Here is an 18,791-nt window from a genome sequence, read left to right as displayed (position 1 = left end):
GCCGTGGCTTAGCGTGTCATCTGAACAGGGTCACCAATGTTAATGAAGAGCATACGTCTATTTCCTCTGCATTCTCTTGACATAATCTCAGTATTCACCCAACATAATTGTTCTAACATCAACTTTCCTGCCAGCTTCGTTTTCCTTCCTCTCCCTTTACAAACTTGATCTCTACCCATTTTTCCTGCAGACAAAGCTCCAGGCCAGCTTTCCCAGCATGGTGCTCTCCAGATGTTTTGGACTTCCAGCCATGGCCAGGGAGGAGACCAGGTTGGGGAAAGCTGACCTCCAGGCAGTCGAGTTTCCTTTTCCTCATGGGGCAGGAGGGTGGGGTGGCAGCTGTTAAAGACATGATGTCAGTGACAGTAGATAATTTTGTGGAGGCTTCACCTTATACTCTGGGTCTGATCAAATTAAAATCTAATCCAGTATTGATCCAGATGTGCACATTAGGGGGCTGTCTAAATATCATCTCCCCCCCCCCCGTGGTGGCTCTGAATCGGTGCTGCATTGGTTATACGACACAGCCGCCGATTCGGAGCCATCATGGAGCAAAGAGGAAAAGATGCACAGGAAAAAGTTGGGGACTTACCCCAGCTTTTCCTGCAGGAGCAAGGTCAGCAAGGCTCTTCTGCCATCTGTCCTTGCTGTGCAGGGGGTGTTCCCAGGTGCTGTGCAGGGGGTGTTCCCAGGTGAAAGGTGATCTTGCATTGGCCACTGGAAGCTGGGGGAGGGGGTGGACCAGCCAAGCCTAATGGCTGCCGGAAAGCCCAGGCTGCCTCCCTCCATCAAGCAGCGCCAACTCGGTGCCGTGAAGGCAGCCCCCAGTTGTGCCTATTTAAGACTGGGATAATCACTGAAGTGCAAACTTATCTTGTTTATTTTGTTACTATCCCACCCAATAGCCAAAGCTCTCTTAATGAGGTTGTTCAATTTTCACCTCAAAGCTCAGTTCGCCTCGTTTCATTTCCATTCCTGACTGAAAGCTTTTCATTGCTGTTATTGGAATAGGAAAGTGCTCATTTGGGTGCATTTTTTTTATAGTGCACAGCACTTTCCCCCACTGACTAGTGTGTGCAAATGCACATTTCCTCGAAAATGCCCATTTTTAAAACCATATTTGCTGAAGTAGAATGAAAAAATGGCCCATGTTTGCGTTCACCTTTGGGGCTTAGAACGCGGCAAATTCTGGTAGAAAACAAATCAAAATGAAATTCTCATACAACCCTTTGCATTCCTGTGTCCTTCAGTCTTACAGGAATACCCATCCCTTCCTTATGTTATCCTCCTCTTCAGGAACTTTCATCCAAGCAGAGCTGCTGAATGCTCTGTAGTAGCATTCATATAGAAGATGGGAGAGGAGGGAAAGAAAACCCTTGGACATACCCATTTTAGAAAAGGGAGCCAGAGCTTTGACACATCATGCAAATCATTGCCACCAATGCAAAGCTTGAAGAAATGCTCATTAAACTGAAAGAATTTACTGGCTTCCCCTTGTTAAATGCCTTCTCTTGGGGGGTTTCTACATGAGGCAGCTACCAACACAGAGCCAGCACAGGGCTTTCCCCCAAAACTGCACTTTTAAAAAGTTGCGGACTTACCGCAACTTTTCCCTTCGCTCTGAGGTCACCACCTTCTTTGCTTGTCTATTGGCCGTGGTGTTCCAGAGGCAGATCACAGCCGCAGGAAGTGCAGGAAGGTCGCACAGAGGGCAGGGAGTGGGCTCAATGAGCCAAATGGCCGCCAGAAAGCCCACGCTCCCCCCTGCCATGGGGATTTAACATTCCCACCCCACAGCTGTGATGCCGTGGGGTTTTGAGGGAACGAGTGGCCAAAGCAGCATTGTGAGAGTACCTTCTTTGTCACCCTTACCTCATAATCCACTCGTTGTTTCAGTGTCACATTGCCCGATTCAGCGCTGACTGAGAAGTAGAAGCTGTTTTCTCCCTTTAAGCTATAGAATAACTTATCTCCTTCAGCATCCACAGCCACCAGTTGAAAAACCCAGGCCCCTGTCAAGAGAAAGGGAACCAGAAGTAGAGAGGGTGAGAGGAAATGACCAGGCCAGGGGATCTGTGTTCAATAATCCTCTTTACAGAGCCACCTCCCGAGTTCCTTAATTTCTTTTCCCATCCTCGCCCATTCTTGGCTTGGTTAAGGGTAGCAAAAAACGGATTTATGGATTTGTATCTCCCCATCTGAGTTTAGGAGTGGGCAAGATGAAAGCAAATCCAAGGACTGGCCTTTCCAACCTGGAGCTCGCTCCCATTGTCCCAGCTGGCATGCTCTTCTCCAGCACATACTACTAATAGCTGGTTATTAATGCTATTTAGGCTATTCTGCTTTATGCATCCCGTTTACACCATATTAATAATGTTTGCATCATATGTACCGTTTATACTAATGACTTCTATATTGGGTGTGATAACGATGCTGTATGTCGTTATTTTTATGAAATGTATTTGGACTAAGTTCAAGTACTTATGATACCACATTGGTTTGGGTGATGCGATTACATGCTTGCTGATATGGATTTGGGTAGGTCTTTTTTGTTTACGGTGTATGATTTGATCATGAAAACAAACACCAGATGAAATGGTGGCCTTCGGTTTCTGAACGCTGCGTCAGCCCTCTCTCCTTCACTCACCTACAGGTGTGTCTTCCGGCAAGGAAAAGGTGCTGTTCATCACAAATCTTGGTGCTGTGTTTCCTGATGCTGCAAGAAGACCATTTGGCTGAGGTGATTATTTCTCCATGGAGCCAATGGCAGTGCTGCCACTCACCCCCCACCCTGTCTTCTGCTACTTCCCTTTCTTCCCATCCTAACTTCTGAAGGGTATGTGCTGCCATTGTTGTCGACTCCTATATGTTCTATGACGTAGCTGCCAAGTTTCCCCTCAAAACTGCGCATTTCCAAAGTCTCGATTTACCGTGACTTTTGCCTTTGCTCTGAGGTCACCACATTGTTTCCCGGATTTGGTTTGTGTTATCCAGTGAGCGTAGCTCTGTAAACACGGGAACGCAGGGCAAGAGACGGGCTTGACAAGGGAATGGCCGCCAGTGTTGCGATTTTGCCTGGCTGGATAGCCCATGCAACCTTCTACTCCATTTAGCTTTTTTGGTTTTGCCCCGCAGCAGCAATGCTGCGGGCTTTTGAGCTAATCACCTTCCAGCATGGCATCAGACAGCCCCCAAGACTGCAGAGCAGCCATGGCTGATACCCATTGGGGCTGGTGCGGCAGTGGGCAGGGCAGTTGCTCAATATTCTACTGAGATGGCTGAAGGAGGACAGGAGAAGATCAGGTGTGGCACTCTGCAGCCCACCTTGCACTGGAGCAAATGTACCTGGTTGTGGGGGATCTCTCTGCCACAAGTGGGTGGAAGGTTGCTGCCCCATTTGCCCCCAGTATAGAGCCACCTCTTCTACAGTTTGGCATTTCCAATGAATGGAGGGCAGCAGGCTAGGTTTGGGGGTGCTGTGTGGCCCACACAGCTCTGTCCATTCCCTGCCCCTCAGCATCTGCTGCCTAAAGCAGCTGCCTCACTCTGTCTAATGGTAGAGCCAGTCCAGACATATAGATAGCTCCACTGAATCTTCCCATACATACATTACCAAAGGGAGAGGATGCAGGTGCCATCCCAGGACTATGTGTATATACTCAGGCGTAGATCCCATTGATTTCAAGTTGCACCACACAAGACTGCAGCTTTAGCCTTCTGGAGCAGCCATCCCACACTTGTACGACCAGGCACAAGGCCACACAGTTTCAACACAGATGGGAGAGGAACCCTCACCATGGAAGATCTTACCTACTGCCAGGAATATGGAGAGAAGTGTCCATTTGAGCCAAAGCATCCTGCAAGGGCAAAAGGAGCTGTGAATACAGCATAAGGAAGAAGGGTCACTGTGTGCCTGTAAGGCGGGGATGGGGAAATGTTGACCTGGGAGCCAAATCCAACCCTCCTGGTGTCCCAATCTGACTCTCTGGAGTTCCCCAGGCCTGGCGCAGGTGTGGTGTCCATGGAGGAGGACATTGCTCAAAAGCTTGACCTCTCAGAAGCCACTGTGCTACAGCTTGCCCAAGCCAAAGTTCAAACAGCCACACGCTGAGCAGTAGCAGTGTACCATGCAACAGAGCAGAACTATCACAAGTTTGTATTGATAGTTTTGTTTTATAGCAGTTACTATCTTTTGATAAGCATTCTTTATTTCATACTATACATTATTTTTATTTTAAAAAATAATAAAGAAAAATGATAAATAAAACAGGTATCCAGCTGACACTATTATTATTAATAATAATAATTGCATTTATATCCCACCTTTTTTTCCTCCAAGGAACTCAGGGCGGTGCACATAATCCTCCTCCTCTCCCATTTATCCTCACAACAAACCTGTGAGGTAGGCTGGGCTGAGAGTCTGTGACTGGCCTAAAGTCACCCAGTGGGTTTCCATGGCCAAATGAGAGCTTGAACCCAGATCTCCCGACTCCTAGTCCAACACTCTAACCACTATGCTACAATGGCTTCATTTTTTTATCCTTTATATAGCGCTTATAGTGTTTATAGTACCTGAAGTACTAAGTGCTCAGTAAAGTTGCCTTAAAGTAAAGTTGTGCTCCACTGATTTTTACTTAAGAACATAAGAAGTGTCCTTTATTATTATTATTTATTTATTTATTTATTTATTTATTTATATAGCACCATCAATGTACATGGTGCTGTACAGAGTAAAACAGTAAATCGCAAGACCCTGCCGCATAGGCTTACAATCTAATAAATCATAGTAAAGCAATAAGGAAGGGAAGAGAATGTAAACAAGCACTGGGTAGGGTAAACAGGCACAGGGTAGGGTTGGATCAGACCAAGGGGCCATCTAGTCCAGCACTCTGTTCACACAGTGGCCAACCAGCTGTCGACCAGGGACCTACAAGCAGGACGTGGTGCAAAAGCACCCTCCCACCCATGTTCCCCAGCAACCAATGCACATAGGCTTTCTGCCTCTGATACTGGAGGTAGCACATAACCATCATGACTAGTAACTTTTGATAGCCTTCTCCTCCAGGAATTTATCCAGCCACCTTTTAAAAGCCATTCAAATGAGTGGCCCTCACTACAACTTTTGTGTGGTCCCCACACCCCCATTCTAACAGGTTGAAATGCCTCTCGTAAAGGTTACCTAGCAACAGGCAATAAAAACTTTGAGCTAAAATATGCTGGTATTTTGGCCACACCCTTTTTGCTTATGGCCCCACCCACCATTGGACTGCAGCCCCCAAAAGCTTCTCTGAAATTAAATGTGGCCCTTGGGCTGAAAGAGGTTCCCCACCCCTGAAAGACACACCTGCTCCTGCCACTCCCTCAGTGAGCACTTCCTAGGGGCCTGTAAAACTTTTTAGGGTGACCATACAGAAAGGAAGACAGGGCTCCTGTATCTTTAACAGTTGCATAGGAGGAGCCTTGCCCTCTTTTGTATCTGGTCAAGAGAGCAGGGCTCCTACAGCTTCAACTGTTGCCATGAAGAAGGAATTTCACCAGGTGCTGCAGCATACAAATGACACCTGCTGTAATCCTCTTTTCTGTACAAGTGTTAAAGATACAGGAGCCCCTCTGTCCTCCTTTCCATATGGTCACCCGAGTAAAACCCCACAAAGCTGCTGAGATTGGTTCCCCTGGGGAGCATCAAGAGTGTTCATTGCAAATACCTGTCCCACACCTGGGAGGATAGATGCTGATAGAATACTGTTCACCCTACAGATTTGCTCGCATAGGACATTTTATGGTCTTGTTTATACCTCTCACGTACCATAATAGGCTTGGTATTGATTGCATACATGTCATATCACCATTCCATGGCAACGGAAACCTCCTATCTCTGCTATCATTTTATGTAATAACAAGCAGGAAGATAACTATGCTTATCATCCCACAATATCAAATTGCACAACCCAACCAGGACGAATCAATGACGTAGTGTGTCACACCAAATGAAGAGAGGTCCAATGTACAGGCTGAAGTACACAGGCCCCAAGATGAGGGGAGAAAGACACCGTCCATAGATGCAAAAGAGCAACAACCTAGATATAAGGCTATTTAAAATTATTGTTTGAAGTTATCCAATCGATATCATTCATGACATGACATTTTCATAGAACTTTTAAATGTGTCAGGTGTCTTTGTATTCATTGGCTCAAACAGTGGAAACTGGGTGCAGGGCTACTTCTTGCTGAGCAACTGAGCAGACGATTGCCTGCACATTTTCTTATATCTCCAGAAATTATGGGCCTAGGGTCTTCCTCTTTGAGCAAAGGGGTTTAGAATAACGGGGGCAGTATTGAGCCCCAGAGTTCTGCCTCTTGCAGCAAGCACAGCTTGAGACGTTTGGAGTCAATCCTACGATTCCTAGGTTTTTGTTGTCAGGCCTTTTCAGCAGAATATTTAGGATTACTTGCCATCATAGTCAGTGCACCTGTAAATGAACCTACAGTGTACCACAAGATGTAGTGATGGCCACCAATTTGGATGGCTTTAAAAGAGGATGAAATAACTTAATGGAAGAAAAGGCTCTCAATGGCTACTTGTCCTGATGGCTATATGCTACCTCCTCTATCAGAGGCAGTATATCTATGTACACCAGTTGCTGGTGAACATGGGTGGGAAGATACTGTTGCACTTATAACTTGCTTGTGGGTTTCCTGTGGGCAGTTGATTGGCCACTCAGGGGTGATCTACACTAAGCAGGATATAATACTTTGGAAACGTTTTGAAAACTGTATAGGGAGTGTATCCTGGGACCCAACAGTTGTCACTACTGTTATAAACCATTTTAAAGCAGTAGTGTAGATCCTGCCTCAGTGAACAGAATGCTGAACTAGATGGACCTTTGGTCAGATCCAGCATGGCTTTTCTGATGTTCTTATTGTTAGTTCATCATTCTTAAGCCTGAAATGGGGAATCTGTAGCCCTCCAGATATTGCTGGAGGGTTACCATTGGCCATGCCAGCTGGGGATGATGAAGTCTAGCAACTTCTGGAGTGCCACAGTTTTCCCACTCCTATCTTAAGCTATACTTTGACAAGAGTGGCCAGATGCAACAGATTTCAGGGTTCCTATACCTTTAATAAAAGAAGAGGGGATTTTAGTAGAGGCAACTCATCGTGACAAGCTACACTTATGGAAATTCCTCTTCTACACAACTATTCAAGGCGTGGAAAACCTGTCCTCTTTTGTATCTGCCCACCCTACCTTTCAGCCATAACATTATGTTTGCCTCACCTGCAAGGACATACTTTTCCTACTTGGGTAACTCATTAGGAGCTAGGAAAAGGCATTGATTTTCTGTGTTTAGCAAAATGCAGCATCATAGACATTAGACTGATAGGTGAGAAGATGAAAAGTTGTGTTGTGTCTAGACTCTAATGTTAGTACTAGCTAGAGTAGATGCTTCCTGTTTAAAAAAATCTTCTCTACTTCCTCCTCTGCAGGCGATCCTTGTTCACCACAGGTGACCAACGACTGGCAGTTTGTGAACCTGCTTTAAACCAAACATGGCATTTAAAATATAAGCTTTTGGCAGCCATATTCATCTTGCCACTGCTCTAAGGAATGAACATTTTGAATACGAATGGCTGGAAGTAGGGCCAGGTCAAGGTATTTGACTGCCTGAGGCAGAGCAGCAAATGCCCCTTCCCAACATTGCAAGGAGCACAGGACCTTTCCAAGTTATTTGGGCACCAGGCAAAACATCCCACAAACACCTCTCCTCATTTCTGGGAGTAAAAAAACAAGAATAGCAAAAGAAATATTAAACAAAAATTAAAATTTTCTGCCGTTTCATGACAACCAAAATCTGTTGCCTGAGATGGCTGCCTCACTCGGCATAATGGTATGGCCAGCCCTGGTAGAAAACTCAAGCATGTGTTTCTAAATGGCTGCTGGCATCAGAGACCCAAGAGGATATTTCTATTACTACTACTAGTAGTAGTAGTAGTAGTAGCAGGAGCAGTATTTTGTATTATCATCATCATCCACATATTTCTATTCCCCCTTTAGTTAAAGGCTATTGGGGCAATTACCGCATGTGTTAAATAAAAAATAAAAGACAATAAGATTGCACCCATTTCGAACAGAATAAAAACAATAAATAGCAAAACAGGATCAGTCAGCATCAGAAATCAAGCTGAATTATATTAAATACAATAGGCTAGAGCAGCCTTTCCCCATTCAGGTGTCCTGAAGATGATTGGAGTATTCGTCCAACACATCTGAAGGGCCCCAGGCTAGGGAATGCTGAAAATAAGGTCCAGCTATTGCTTAAATGCAGTCACGGCATGTCCAACAACATCAGGTTGCCCACTCTTGCTTTAAGGATAAGGATGAGGGTGACGTCATAGATCACTGACTTAGGGAGCTTCTGGGGGTGGGGGGAGGTGCACAGGAGGCGAAGAAGGAGTTTCAGTAGAATTCTGGATCTTAAATTGTATTGGATCATGTTGGGGTTATACTTTCTGTCAATACAACTTACTAACAAAAAGGGAAGACCTCATAAGACCTATACACTTTGCTGCAGGTAATGATCTAAAATGGTGCTTGAAGTCATCCAGACGCAGTGCTGACTTCCCTTCCTTGTTACCTCACTCTGTTAATACAGATTTTTTTCCCACCAGATCCCTGGCTACCCTCGGGCCTGGCACTTGCTGCATCCACGAAGCGCTTGCTCTCAGACTGAGAAGGGCTATGGCTGCTTCATGTGGTTACGGGGCTGCCTAGCATCACTCTCATCCCCCTTGTCCTGGTCATAGAGCTGATGGATAACCAACATCCCCCTTACCTTGTATCATGCGGGATCATGGGAATGCTGCTTGATTCTGTGGCAGGCAATGGAGGACTGAGTCCTTCACGCAGACTTTGGCTCCTGCTGTAAATTAGCTGATCAATCATTAACTGAAATTAGTGGATCAGGAGTTCAGCCCAACGTCCTTGAATAGGGCTTCCTTCTTTCCTGAGGTTTCGGTAGTTGTCAATCCCCAAATGTGCCCTGTGCTGTCGTTTTTCCTGGGGGTTCTAGAAAGGATTCTCCAAACTATTGGCTGCTTGATACCTATTAAATGCCCATTCCCACAACCAGCTCACTTCTCAGGTGCTGTGACTCCACTTTTCATATTAAGCACTGGTCCTGTCTACCACTTATAGCCCTGCCTCAGCCTACATGACAATGACAATGACTCACCTGCGGTTGGCATGTCAGTTTTGTTGGCTTCTCTGCAACATCCAGTCACCATCTCAGGGTGAATAGGGATAGTTCTATGGGGAGCAATTACTTAGGGAGAAGGATCGTGTGGGGACAGCCTCCCCCAGCCTGGCCCCCTCCAAGATTGCCATCTGCCTGCTGGCTGGGGATGATGGGAGTAATAGTCTTCAACACATCTACAGTTGGGTGCTGGGTCAGGGTACACTGTGGCAGGGTACCGCACTGAAGTGATGTGATAAAAAGCTGATAACTTGGGAGTTATCATTCAAAACAGGGGTGCAGAATCTCAAGTCCCTGGGCCAAATCCAGCTCTCACCTGTTATTTGGGGTTTCCCCAGGTTTTGTACCTTTTCTCCCATTCTGAAAGGTTTTAATGCATCTCCTAAGGCTTAGTTACTGGCAGCCTGTAAAGGCCTTAAGCTAAACTAGGCTGGCATTTTCTTGTGGTTTTGGCCCCGCCCCTTTCACTTTGGCCCCACCTTCCACTGAAATGTGACCCCTGAGAGCTTCTCCAAAATTGAATTCGTCCCTCAGGCTGAAAGAGGTTCAAAACCCCTGTAAATATTCCTGAAGAAAATAAGCACTTGTGCCATATGATGCATAGGGTCACCATCCTGGTTTGATTTTGCTTTGTTTCCTCTGCCTTTTCACAACTGCATGGCAGGAAGAAATTCAACAGGTCCTGCTTTCCCCATGAGTGCATGTGCATGAGGCGAAACATTGCCCTTGCTGAATTTCTGCCTGTCCTGTAGCTGTTCAAGGCAGATCAAGGCGAAAGCCCTACCCACATGGGACAGGCAAGGGGGAAAGCTACTATCTTACCCCAGGCTTCTGAGCTTGATCCTGCCTCATGGTCCCTTTCACACACAAGCCTTGTATTTGGGAGCCCTGCATAGGCCTGGCTGGGCAGAGGAGCCCCTTTCCTTGCGCTGCTGGTTTACGCCTTTGACTTCACACTGAAGGAAGTAACCAACAAGCAAGAGGATTTGTCAGACAAGGTCTCGGGCAGTGTGCATGTTGGGGGTGGGGGGTGGAGAGCGGCTGTAGCGTTCCCAATGACCTACTTACCGGAACAAATGAGGATTGTGCTGCCTCCAGTCAGGCAGAAGATGGGTTAGGCCGGAGGAAGTGAGGGAAATTGTGCCAGTCTGACAATGTGTCATTTTGGCTAGTGAGTGTGCTGTCAGTCCTACTGCTGTGACAAGCCAGGACACTGAAGAGGCATCCTGACCAAGGGGAGGAGAATGCCAAGCCTGAGGAGAACAAATTGAATGGTTATGTTAGGTCTCTCAAAGCGTCCTGCTTTGTAGGTCCAGAATATGTCCCCTGTTTCCAGTCTCCGCTACTCCAGCATGTTAGTCAAAAATCAGACCAAACAAAATCCATTTAGATGTTATTAATGTTACTAAATTAAGGGTGCTACCTTAGGCGTTTTCAGATAGAAAACTGTTCTGCAATGCCCAGCATTCCCATTTTCTGTTTTTGATGAGTTTCGCTAGACAGGTTTTATAGGGTGACCATATGAAAAGGAGGACAGGGCTCCTGTATCTTTAACAGTTGAATAGAAAAGGGGATTTCAGCAAGTCTCATTTATAGGCATGCAGCACCTGGTGAAATTCTCTTTTCATCACAACAGTTAAAGCTGCAGGAGACTTGCCCCCTTTTGTATCTGGTCGTTCTAGTATAGCTCCTGCAGCTTTAACTGTTGTTATACAGTTGAACTGTTAAAGATACAGGAGTCCTGTCTTCCTTTTCATATGGTCACCTTAGGTTTTTCAGCCTGTCTAGCAAGGGCACTTCAGAGGGGGAGGGAAGGAGGCTGGAGGAGGCTCAGGATATTTCATACCCCGGTCTCTCCATTCTCCTCCCTTACCCATACATCAGAATACCTCCTTTTCTCTTCCTTTGAGGTCACTTTACTGACCTTGGAGGGCAGCCAGCTGCGGTTCTGTCCGCACCAGCTGCGAGGGAATGACCTTTGCAATATGTAGCCCTCAGAGGAAAGTATCTTGAATTTGATCCCTTTTTGACTCTGAAGGGCTACAGGAGGAAGTGAGGTTCTGAGGAGGAAAAGGGAGACTGGAATGGTGAAGAAAGGCCCTGAGGAAATGGACAAAGGAGACAGAAAAGGCAGGCCCTGAGGAGGCTGAGAAAAGACCAGGAAAAAACAGCAGCAATTGCCGTGGTTCCCAATCTTTTTGGTCAGTGGGCACATTTAGGATTTTGAGAGAGTGTCGTGGGCTCTCTCACAAAATGGCTGCCAAAGGGGTAAGTTGTCCATTCATAAAATTATTGCCATGGTCGCTCACAAAACACTCAGTTCCCAGAAGGCCAACTGGTGAGGCTAAAAGAAAAAGAACTTGTCCAAGAACTTAAGTCCAAGAAAGAGATGGGGTTCAAGCTCCAAAACACAAAACTGCTCTTCTGAACCCAAGTAAAGATTTCACTGGAAGGCAGCGCCTTAAGCATCTCAGTTTTAAAAAACAACCACCAAAACACGCATACATTTTAATTTTTTTAAAAAAATCTTATGAAATAAGATAAAAATGGTGACACACTGCTGATTAGCTTATCACTGACTAATTTTACTCAGCTCTGTTGCTACCAGATTTGCTCTTGCTGCATAGAAGAGACAGAGACGGAGGAGAAAGGGGTCATGCCCCACCATCACTTTGGGTTCCTGTGTTATTTTGATAAGGAAAAGAATGTTGGGAAAGGTCCTACCAATAACTGGGATTTATAAAACTTGCTTTGTTTTATACAAAAATCCAGTACAGATTTTCTGTTCATTAGTATAGAGTATTTGCAATCCTTTCTAAGAGCACAAATACTGGCAGCTCTATAATATCATTGCTGCTTCTAGCCCTATAATATTATAAGTTCTTTGGTGGCAGAGTCTCCACTAGAGGCCTTAAAAGCCACTCAAAAGCCTTTTAACTGGAGATGCCAGGAATAGATGTAGGGACCATGTGTGTGTAAAGCGTGTGCTATACCACTGAGTTATATAGTCCCTTGCTGACGTTTTTATTCTGAATGCCACCAATCCATGCATTTATTTTACACATCTATGTAACACCCTTCACCCAAACGATTCGAAGGGCAGTTTACAAGAAAAGAAAAGAAACAAAAGAGGAGAATAATTTTTAAAATCAGTATAAAATCACACAGGAACAATCCACAGATCCCTTATATTTGATTGGCTAGGCCTGACCATAAATGTAGCAAATCTTCTTTAAGCAATAAGCACTTCAGATGCCAGATTCGAGTCTTTCTGTTGCTTTCTCCTTCTCTAGAATGGATTCCGTCCCTCTTCCCCAACCTGGGCGAGGCTTCCGCTGGATCTTAGAACTCTTGTCCTTTCTGAGGAGTATAAAGATGCAAGCTAAACATGAAGGCCACGAAGCTCACTTAGATGCACTGACCAAGAGCATTATTGGGACTCGTGATGCAATCCTACCACTGGCATTGGGCAGGCTGAGGGACTGCAAGAAGCGGTGCAAATACTGTGGTGTCGGTGGACAGAGACACCCACTTGTGGGAGGGTACTGAGCTGCTAGAGACTTCTGGTGTATTCATAGAAAGCTCCACCAGTGCTGCGGGCAGGGGAATGGGGCATTCCGGGGGCATGTCAGAGGTGGCCAAAGATCCTTAACATGACCGCCCTCCCCCAAAGAGGGCTTGCCCATTGGAATAAATGGAGGAGAATTTCTAAAAAACTCTGTCCGCCACCTCCCACTCTGCCACAGCGAGCTATTAGGGCTTAGGAAGTGGCAGTGGCTGTGCCATAGAACCTCTGCCCAGCTGCAATCCTATTCACGCTTACCTGCCATCAAACTCAGTGGGTCCTGCTTTTGAGTAGGCATGCACAGGCTTGTGCTGCTGTTCTAGCAACTTGCAAGGGCTTTCATAGAGCTTTTTCTACAAAAAGCAGCTAATCAGCTGTTAATCCGCTGTATCTACTTTCGGCTTCATCACAGAATTGAGATCTTAGCATTCCATGAGGACCTTTCCTTTTCCACTACATCATGTCTAGGTGGCACCGTTGTATAGTGGAATAGCGCAAATACACAAGAGGAAATTTCACCTTTTTTCGTGTTCACAATTAAATGCTGCATTTTCCCTTCTCTAAAACTCTCGGCAAAAGTGCCGGTTAGACACAGGAGCAAAACTGGGGGGTCACGCCGTTGTTTAAAGAACCCATAACCAACCATGAGTAAGGAATGGTGAGTGCACGATAAATACCTCATGTACAAAATCCCATAGACAAGATCTTATTTATTCCAGTGGTATAAATAAGGATATAGATGTGTACATATAAAGTCTTGCTGTTGCAATCAGTATTGGTTTGGGCTTTGAAGCTCCAACTTTGTCTCATTCACTGTGCACTTCCCCATCCCATCTATAACCATGCCCCGTTCCTAAAGAAACCAACATTCAAAGAATATATAATTATATTATGCTATTATATTTATAACTCCAACCAGAAAGAAAAATGATGCCATGCCTAGCTTAAACCACAAAGCAAATGGTTCCCAAAGGTATTACTATAATACTTGGAAGATTAAAATGTGTGTTTTATGGTGGTGCTCTTGTACCACACCACACCCACTCACTTCCACCACTAATTCAATCAGACCATCACTGGAGCATGGATGAAGTTTGCCTTTACAGTCTTCTTGTCTTGCTGCTGCTGCTGCTGCTGCTGCTACAGAATAAGCTTCAGATGGCTGCTCTTCTGTAATAAAACTGGCCTGTACTCACCAGCAGGAGTTTGTATCCAATTGTTATCCTCTTAAGGTTTAGAAGGATTTTAACTCAGGTTCCTGGAAGATAGTTTGCTGGCTGAACACAAAATGATACTTCTCCTGCCTGCACGGAGATTTTATCAAAAGGCATGTCTTGGTTACATTTTTTTTTTTATCCCTCTTTGGGGTTTTTTAAAATATTTTTTATTGAATTTTACATTTATAACAAAAGGATGTAACATCCAATCATATCAAACATAACACAATGATCAAACATGGGATACATTTCATACGCACAATCAATATCGATCCAAATTAATCAGGTGACACAGTGGACTGCTTGTAATTGTATATATTCAAAGCTTCAGGAAAATATACCAAATCATTCTCCCCCCTGCTGCCAAATTATTATCCTAGCAGATCTTTCCAGCATGTTCCATGAGTTAATGGAGGTGCAGTAATATCCTTATCGGTATTAGCATACTTATTAAATGATTCCCAAATTCCATAGAAATTATCGATATAGAGCAGCACTTTAGAATGCACAGCTACTGGGAAGCAAGTCCCATTGAGGTTAATGGGACTTACTGAGCATAGGGTTGCACTGCTGGCTTCACAACACCTGTGAAGTTGGTTGGGTTAATAGATAGAATAACAAAGTTAGAAGGGACCTCAAAGGTAATCTAATCCAACCCACAGCCAATAAAGGAAATCCACAATCATTGCATCCTGGATAAGTGGCTTTCCAGCCTCCGCTTAAAAACTTCTAATGAAAGAGAGTCCAAGAGCTTCCCCACATGGAACATAGGTAATGTGATCAAGATGGGTTACTCACAGAAGTTTCTGGGTCCTTTTCATGATGTCATTATCCTTGGGTGCCTCTCCCAATGTTTTTGAGGTTTATTCCACTGAGATTTAACTCCCTGAAAATCCTGTAACAAATATATACCACTATGAAAGAGCTGATGTATTTCCGGGATAACAAAATGTTCCTGTAACATTGCAGTGCCATCTGCTGGCTGTTTAAATGGAACATATGGAACTTCCCCACCTCTGGGAACTGCCAAGGAAAAAGCAGGGGAGGAAAGGGGAAGGCACGTTTATTGTGCCCATTGTAATCCTGGAATGGCTGCGCAAGAAGAAAGCCCACTAAGGGAGCAGGTTTTTGTGTGTGTGCTTAATGTAGAGATGCTCAACGTCAGTCTTTTCTGTTGCCAAACAGCTTATCCCATCAGGAAGTTCTTCCTAATGTTTAGTCAAAAACCCTTTTCTTGTAATTTTAATCCATTGGTTTGAGCCCTACCCTCTGGAGCAACAGAAAACAATTTTTGTTCCATGATGTATGCGATAGCCCTTCTCATATTTGCCTATCATTTCAGGCAGCCTTTCACATAATGCAATGCCAACCCTGCAAATAAGCTATGCAGTGTCGATTGTTTACTGAACACCCCACCGTATGCCCGAAAGATGTTATGGGTTATTCTCCCCTCCTTCCCCTTCAGTCCTGGTTGGACTCAATGGCCTTGTAGGGCCCTTCCAACTCTATTATTCTATGATTCCTCCAGCTGGCTCTGGAACATTTTATTTTATTTTATTTATTTATTTATTACATTTTTATACCACCCAATAGCCGAAGGGGATATTGTGGCCAAAACTGTCTTCCCCTCCCTACTCCGAACTTGGCCCCTTTTTGTTGCATGGCATGAGGATGATGAGGGTGATGGTGATGTCCCTCAAAAAAGCATCTTTTTCACTCTCTTTTGGATACACTCCAGTCTGCCAATATCCTTCTTAAAATGCAATGCCCAGAACTGGACACTATATTCCAGGTGAGATCTTAGCAAAGCATTACTTCTTGCAATCTGGACACTATACTTCCATTGATACAACCTAGAACTTCATTAGCCTTTTCAGCTGGTGCATCACACTGCTGACTCATGTGTAGCTTGTGATCTACTAAAACCCTGTGTCGAGCTAGGTGTCACCCATCCTGTATGTGTGCAACTAATTCTTCCAGTCCAAATGCAGAATTTTACATTTATCTCTGTTGAAATTCATTGTGTTAGTTTTTGCCCAGTTTTCCACCCTGCAATTATCATCTTGAACCCCGTTTCTGTCTTCTAAGGTATTAGGTACCCACCCACATTTGGGGTCATCTGCAGATTCTATCAGCATCTCCTCTACTCTCTCATCCAAGTTATATATGTAGATGTTGAGCAACACTGGGTCCAAGACAGAACCCTGCAGCGCCCCACTTGTTACTTCTCTCCAGGTTGTTGAACCATTCAGGAACACCCTATGGGTACAGTCCATCAACCAGCTACAAATCCACCGAACAATAGCATCATTTAGCCCATATTTTACCATCTTGCAGGCAAGGATATTCTACTGGAGCTTAGTGAAATCCTTGCAGAAATCAAGATAGACTATGTTCACAGCATGCCGCTGATGTACCAAGCTTTATGATAGTAACTGTATATAAAAAAAAGGAGATGAAATTGGTCTGGCATTAGTTGTCCTTGAGAAATATATTGCTGGTTCTTTGCTCACCTCCAGTTTCCAGTTTAGAAACCTGGCCTTTAACACTTTTGCATGGTGTGATGTGGCACAAGACAACTGATATTACAGGCCACTCTCCAAATTGGTGCCAGTGTGAGCTTTTGATCTCATCTTGTGTGCAAATTTTCCCAGGCCCACCTCTGTCCAGAGCAGCCTCTGCTGGGGGGAGGGGATGGAAAACTGAGTTAGTGAGGCAATGTACCCTCACTAACACAAGGTGGCAGCAGATAGCACACTGCTGGTTAATATTTGGTGAGCTGCTCAGAGTAGGTTCTTTTGAGTCAGCAGCTGTACCTTTATTCTTGCCAGAAAGCACATGGCTCCAAGCTCAACAATAAACAAGCCTCCTATACGATGGCAGGAGATGGATGTGCAATCTATTCATATGATAATATCTCCCACCCAGGTAGCCCAAACCTACAGCTGTAACGACAAGATGTATGACTTGTGATGGAAGCCAAAGAGAGGAAACGGGACATGCGAACTTGATCACATAAGCTGCTTGCACACATAGTTCTTCCCCCATTGCTTCAACTGGAAGGGACATATTCCACTCATGCTATGTCAACAGGGTTTCCCTGAATCAATGCTTGTACAATGAAATTCAGGATGCCCACACTTCTCAAGTTAGGAAAACACAGGAATCCCAAACCCCATCCATGAGAATTTCTTTGAAATGTTCTTCTTTGAATTTCTGTTTGAAAGCAATTTCTTTTCTATCAAATTTAATGGGAATGATCAGGGGAGAAATGTGGAAGTTTTTTATTGTATGTCAGTAGTGACATCCCACCTAGAGCTGGGAGCCAACAGCTTCTAGAAATTCTCCACCCTATTCATGGCCAAAGAGATTTGGGGGCCTACTTCTCTGAATTTCTCTAGGGGAAGCATACATTCTCCAACAGTCTCTCGGAGCTGAGGTTCATCGCTAGCAGTTGTTTGCAGCACAGCTTCTCTTCCTCTCCCCCCCGCCCCCCCCAAACCAGGGTTTCTGCACTGCCACAGCAAGTGGTAACAGCAGCACCTGTGTTGGTGGCCTAGCTAGTCCCCATTTCACATCCTCCACAAACCTAGCATCATTCTGGGGCATTGGCAGGGGATGGGCAGAGGGCAGGAGAAGCAGGCCACCACCACACACGAACACAGTGGAGAATATATAGAGAAAAATTTGCTATGACCTTCTGTTTCAGAGGGAAAGGTGGGTTGTTAAAAAAGAGAGAGTAAAATCTCAGAAATGTTCTGAGAAAAATGTCTCTGATACAGATGCTTCTTCCCTGAAAGCCCTGTAGCAGAAGTGGGGGGCAGTGTTGCGGCCTGGTCCAGGGAAGAGGAGGAGCTAATGCTGTGCCAAAATCTGTCCTTCAGTTTCCCCAAACTTTTGTTCCCCCATGAAAGAAGCTTCTGTGGCGGTGGAGGCGGGTGTTGCCTCATCCTCAGAATGCTTTAGAATTTCTTTTGGTGGTGTTTTTGAGCTTATTTAATCACTGCAAGATGGCCGAGGGTGCAGCGTGTCTGTTTATTCTTTCTACTGAAATCTCTCCATTGTAATGCAGCCTCCCCAGCTGCCTGCACTTCCTGATCAAAAATGCCCTATGGGAGGAATCACCTCCCAATGTCTTCCCCTTGGCTTTAACTGAAGTGCAGGTGCAGGGAGAGGATTGTACAATGAAACTCAGGATGCCCACACAAACTCCTCTTAGCCACTTCCCAAGCTAGGAAAACACAGGAATCCCAAACCCCATCCATGAGAATTTCTTTGAAATGTTCTTCTTTGAATTTCTGTTCGAAAGCAATTTCTTTTCTATCAAATTTAAATTTCTATCAAATTTCTATCAAATTTAATGGGAATGATCAGGGGAGAAATGTGGAAGTTTTTTATTTGTTTGGGCACAGCATTCATTTCCACCTTCAGAACGCCATCACAGTTAGATCTACAGGCACTCACAAATTTAAGGGCCTAAAAAGAAAGACTTTAAAAAGAAATGCTTATGGGTCAATTCTGTGTCCATCCAGGGTAAGCAATAGTTAATTTTGCATAAGTCCGCACACACCTCTCACATTTTGTAAGATCCTTTCCCTGAATGAACTGAAGGGGATTTTGGTCCGTTCATTTATTTGGAATGAGGGAAAGGGGGCTCCAATTTGGAAATTGGCGCGTGTGTGGAGAGAATTGCTAGAACTCGAAGGGGTAGGAATGTAGGCCTGAGAAGCATATTTAACCGAGAGCAATTTCCCAAGCT

The 18,791-nt window shown here is 44.8% G+C and overlaps 1 protein-coding gene across 1 annotated transcript in view; it reads right to left on the bottom strand.

Annotated features, from left to right (window-relative positions):
* The window catches only part of CDHR2 (cadherin related family member 2), a 43,037-nt gene extending 34,170 nt beyond the window's left edge, over positions 1–8,867 (bottom strand). The window contains exons 1-4 of the mRNA XM_063121566.1: positions 8,831–8,867; positions 3,811–3,857; positions 2,648–2,716; positions 1,873–2,012 (exon numbers count right to left, since the gene is read on the bottom strand). Of these exons, the coding sequence (XP_062977636.1) occupies positions 1,873–2,012; positions 2,648–2,716; positions 3,811–3,857; positions 8,831–8,850 (276 nt within the window). The 5' untranslated portion in view covers positions 8,851–8,867. The remainder of the gene's footprint in view (positions 1–1,872; positions 2,013–2,647; positions 2,717–3,810; positions 3,858–8,830) is intronic.
* Positions 8,868–18,791: the final 9,924 nt, after the last annotated feature.

This window comes from Elgaria multicarinata, chromosome 3, assembly GCF_023053635.1.
Source record: "Elgaria multicarinata webbii isolate HBS135686 ecotype San Diego chromosome 3, rElgMul1.1.pri, whole genome shotgun sequence".
Taxonomy (NCBI): Eukaryota; Metazoa; Chordata; class Lepidosauria; order Squamata; family Anguidae; genus Elgaria; species Elgaria multicarinata.
This window is presented reverse-complemented; position numbering and strand designations above follow the sequence as displayed.